This window comes from Limulus polyphemus, unplaced genomic scaffold (genome assembly GCF_000517525.1).
Source record: "Limulus polyphemus unplaced genomic scaffold, Limulus_polyphemus-2.1.2 Scaffold601, whole genome shotgun sequence".
Taxonomy (NCBI): Eukaryota; Metazoa; Arthropoda; class Merostomata; order Xiphosura; family Limulidae; genus Limulus; species Limulus polyphemus.
Window position 1 is genome coordinate 283,017 of NW_013666211.1, and position 4,249 is coordinate 287,265.

Here is a 4,249-nt window from a genome sequence, read left to right on the forward strand (position 1 = left end):
GACCCTCAGATTGCGAGTCGAGTGCCTTAACCACCTGGCCATTTGCATAATGGTACCTGAATTACATTATGCGGAATTCGTTATGTAATGAGAGCACATTTACACCATGTAACATAATTTAAATTAATGTAAATGTTATTACGTTTTAAAGATGGCTTATATTAGTGTTATTTGGTGAATTGCGATAATTAGGCATCGTTACTTAATGTGAGCCAATATACTTACCTTACAAAACTCCTGTAAAATTACTTCAACTTGTTTGGAAGCTTCTTTTTTATTGGATAACTTTAATTCAAATTCAACACTTTTTTATAACTACTATACTTTATATTTTTTATCAAATAATTATATTACTTTTTTACTGAAATACGTCACTTATGACCAAATATTCGTGTTACTAGGTAGTTTGCGGACTTGGAAGAGAGGCTTACGAATCGTGGGGACGTCGAAAGAGGGCACTGCCGGCTAAAAAATACAACGATGAAATGACTTTAAGTCATGAAATTTTAGTTTTGGATTATGGTGATGGTTCCGCAAGTACTACTACTACTACTAGGAAGAATGACTATCAGAAATTTAATAGTAAGAATATGTTTTATCACTTTACTGGAATTTAAGATGTAGACAGTGAATGAAGTTACAGTTTTGAGTGCTAGAAATAGTCTAAAGTAATTTTTTTATCAGAAATATTAGGGCCTTTTCGAAAATTAAGTTCTTGTTTTTAAAAAAAGTGAAAGCAAAGACAGTAAAAGCAATTTGAAAGCTATAAGTATTATTTTCAAAATATTTCGCAAATTTAGAAATGGATAATTATTTTTAGTTCAGTTATATAGCATACAAATTTGAAAACTATGAGAAAACAATAAAGTACAATAGAGCAGTGTATAAGAGCAAAATAGAAAATTAATAGTAATGGAAAGAACAACCAGAATATATAAGTTTTTCAATTACTTCGTTCTTTTGAAGTTTTTAGTCGCGGCATAGCAGCTCATAGAATGGTTCCGAGTTGTTTTTTCAAGTACAAACTTTTAGCTCATAGCGCCATCATGTCTTGACCGATTTGACATTTAAATAGTTTTGGACTCAGGAGACAAACCCTTTCGATTGATTCATTTGACCATGCCCAAGGCCTCGTAGATTAATTTAGTCTAATCCTGCCTAAAATAATTAAAAATTTGAGGGTAGGCTGGTAGAGATCCTGATATTAAAAGTTAACTCAGCAGTATATTTTACCAGTATATCAGATAATATAAGATAATTTTCTTTTTAATTTGTTTACTTCAGAAACATACAACATCCAGGAATCTGTCAGTATTCGTGATGACTGCGTTTCGAAGACCTCCGTGATGGCTCTGAGTGTTATTAGCGCCACCTTGTTAGTGTCTTACATCTGTACAGTTGCTTACTTTGTTGTTCAGAAACGAACACTGAAGACTTTCCCTTAATAACAAACATTGACCACGCCATTATTTTAAACGATAACTTATCTTCATTATGTTATTATGGGCTTTTTGTTTATATTCTAAAAAATATATACTGGGAGTTAAAATAACGGAACTTCTTGCTTTGCAACAAAGGGCAGATTCAAGAAAATAAAAGCTGGGGGCTTTAGTTGATGCTAATGCTTGTAATTACTTAATAGCTATACTTTTGTGTTTTAAGAAGAAGCCCAGTTTTATAACATCATACCTCAATACTCATATCAACATTTAACAAAATAAATAAATACTGTAATTAAAAACGCCCTCTGTGTATTTAAAATATAACAACAAAAATTATAATTATGAATTATTAGATATCCCAATAACATTTTACTTTAGTATTTATTTATTTTGGCTAAAGACAAAACATCATCTTGAGCATAAATTGAAAATGACAGTCAATTATGTTAGTCATAACTTGTTTTCGAAATTAGTTTAACACGCCATTGTTACGAGCAATAAAAGCTCATAAAATCGAGAAGTATTAAAAATCATTGGACCCTTTTAAAGTCTAATAATTTTTTATTTTAATATATTTATTTTAAAATAGCTTCAAAAGCAAAATATATGAAGTTTCAAATGACTTTTTTTTCAAGTGATATTTTTCAATGACTAATTGATGTGGTAGTGAATTTTCAATGACTAGTCTAATCTAATAATTAGTCTAATCAAAATTATTCCGAATAATTTCTGTGTTGTATATAATATAATAGGTGTATGTTTTATATGGGAAAGGGTTAGTAGTATGATGTAGTAGATTTTCGGTAAAATAATCGCTGTGATTAAAGGATGGTTTTGGTAAAACTTTGGGGAAATCAGGAGTGGAAATTTTTCATATTATGTTTGTTTAATATCTACATATTGAACTACGTAAATCCATTCAAGTTATGGGATAAATATGAGTGTGCTGTTAATGTGAATCTGTTTTACGTATATTTTCTACAATAAAGATGTGCAATTTAATAACCATTTGTTTTTCATGAATTATGTCTTAAAAATTATTTCCTATGAGAAACTGATACCGCCAAGCAAACAGTTTTATCATTAAAATTGATAGCTCACGTGCGTACAGCAGTTTTTCGCGGTTTAAACTGTTTAAAAAATGTAAATTGTTACCAAAAAGTTACATTACCTTTTCACTGTTTAATAAACTAAATCATATATTAAACTGCACAAAATATAGCATTTTATCACTATATCTATAAAACAGAATTGTCCATCTATTTGTCTAATATAAGAAGTTGTGGCGAGAAATTGGCTGAACCAATTTTGATGAAATTTGATAGAGGATCTGATAAACTTCCCAAAAGATAATTCAACACTTTGTTTACTATGAGGCAGTACCTCCTACACCCACTATTTTCTTTTTTATTCCTAGGGTCCACTGGGTGTACATAGATAAGGTTTATTTTTGTTTCTTTAAACTGAATCCAAAGATGTACAGTTTGTGAAGCCTTATTTCAATAAAATAAACAATAAATCAGTCCAACATAAGTTTAATATTTTGTTCGATTTTTCACAATTCCTTGGAATGCTAAATGCCTAATCACAAAAGGGTTAAATGGACAACAATTCCTTGGAATGCTAAATGCCTAATCACAAAAGGGTTAAATGGACAGGCAAACTTTTTCAAAATTGGAGGCTGATAGTCTGAGCTTTCATTCCATTATTCATAATGTGCTACTAGATTGTGTGTAATTGATTCCCTTGCAATATTTTCAGCTTCCCGTAATGTATGTAACATATAACTTCCCCTATAGTATTTCACAAGTATCATTATTACTTTGCATATTTGTATATCTCTGCCAAAGGATGTATCCCACGGGAGCTTGAGTTGCTATGGTTGTATGCATCATTAACACCACGTTCACAAATCACAATGTCATTACAATTTGAAAGAGTGATATCTGATTCATATGTCAGAGTTGGTGTCCATGTTACATATAACTTCTCTTATGTCATCTATCTCTAAATCTGAAGTGATCTTGTAAAATAATTGCCATCATAGATGGTTTGCTCTGTAATGAAAGATCGTGCTTGAATAGTTGTTCTTCTGTTGCCTGTCTTCCAAATTCACGTACTCATAATGCTCACTAAGCTTTCAAATGATATTTTCTTTTGATGCATAAGTAATCTTCCATGCTCTTGACTTTTCTGTACAGGACCTTGGTCTTGGCATCTCTTCCAATTCACTAGATCTATAAGCTGATATTGCATGCAAAGCTGCAAATATGTGTTTATAACAGTTAAGTGACCCAGCTTTATAAACAGTTAGATTTCAAGACTTGTTTTTCTTTTCTTAAGGCAGCTATTCTGTTTCATTAATGCTTTCACTCTGACACTAATAATTGCGTGAGGTAGCTTACTTAAAATCAAACTAGTCTCCATTTTTGTCACATGGTTATCCACGAACATTCTGTATCCAATATGAAGATATTTGAGGGATTCTAAACGGCTTTGTAATGCATAATTTACTTATTTTTCTACCATGTCATTATAAATGTTGCCCCAAATCAAATGTAGCATCAGTTTCAAGGGGCGAGTCCATCCCTGTGGTGATACACAAGTGGTGAAATACTTTGCTCGTTAGTGGTGAATGTTGTCTCTGATGTAGATTCAGGTGTGTTGTCATGTTCTTTTACACTGTAAATAAATCAAATATATTAATTAAAGAAAATACACAGTATCCTTCCGTGTGCTCACTTGTAACATAACGTATGGCACTAAATTAACATAATTTTACGGAGGCCCGGCATGGCCAGGTGGTT

The 4,249-nt window shown here is 31.4% G+C and overlaps 1 protein-coding gene and 1 long non-coding RNA gene across 2 annotated transcripts in view; one reads left to right on the top strand and one right to left on the bottom strand.

Moving 5' to 3' along the window:
- The window catches only part of LOC106459393, a 37,385-nt gene extending 34,941 nt beyond the window's left edge, over positions 1-2,444 (top strand). Inside the window, exons 13-14 of the mRNA XM_013919009.2 lie at positions 402-582; positions 1,285-2,444. Of these exons, the coding sequence (XP_013774463.1) occupies positions 402-582; positions 1,285-1,445 (342 nt within the window). The 3' untranslated portion in view covers positions 1,446-2,444. The remainder of the gene's footprint in view (positions 1-401; positions 583-1,284) is intronic.
- A 517-nt stretch (positions 2,445-2,961) lies between these two features.
- LOC111085761 overlaps positions 2,962-4,249 on the bottom strand; it is a 6,724-nt gene continuing 5,436 nt past the window's right edge. Inside the window, exon 3 of the long non-coding RNA XR_002610567.1 lies at positions 2,962-4,124. This is a non-coding gene — a long non-coding RNA (uncharacterized LOC111085761). The remainder of the gene's footprint in view (positions 4,125-4,249) is intronic.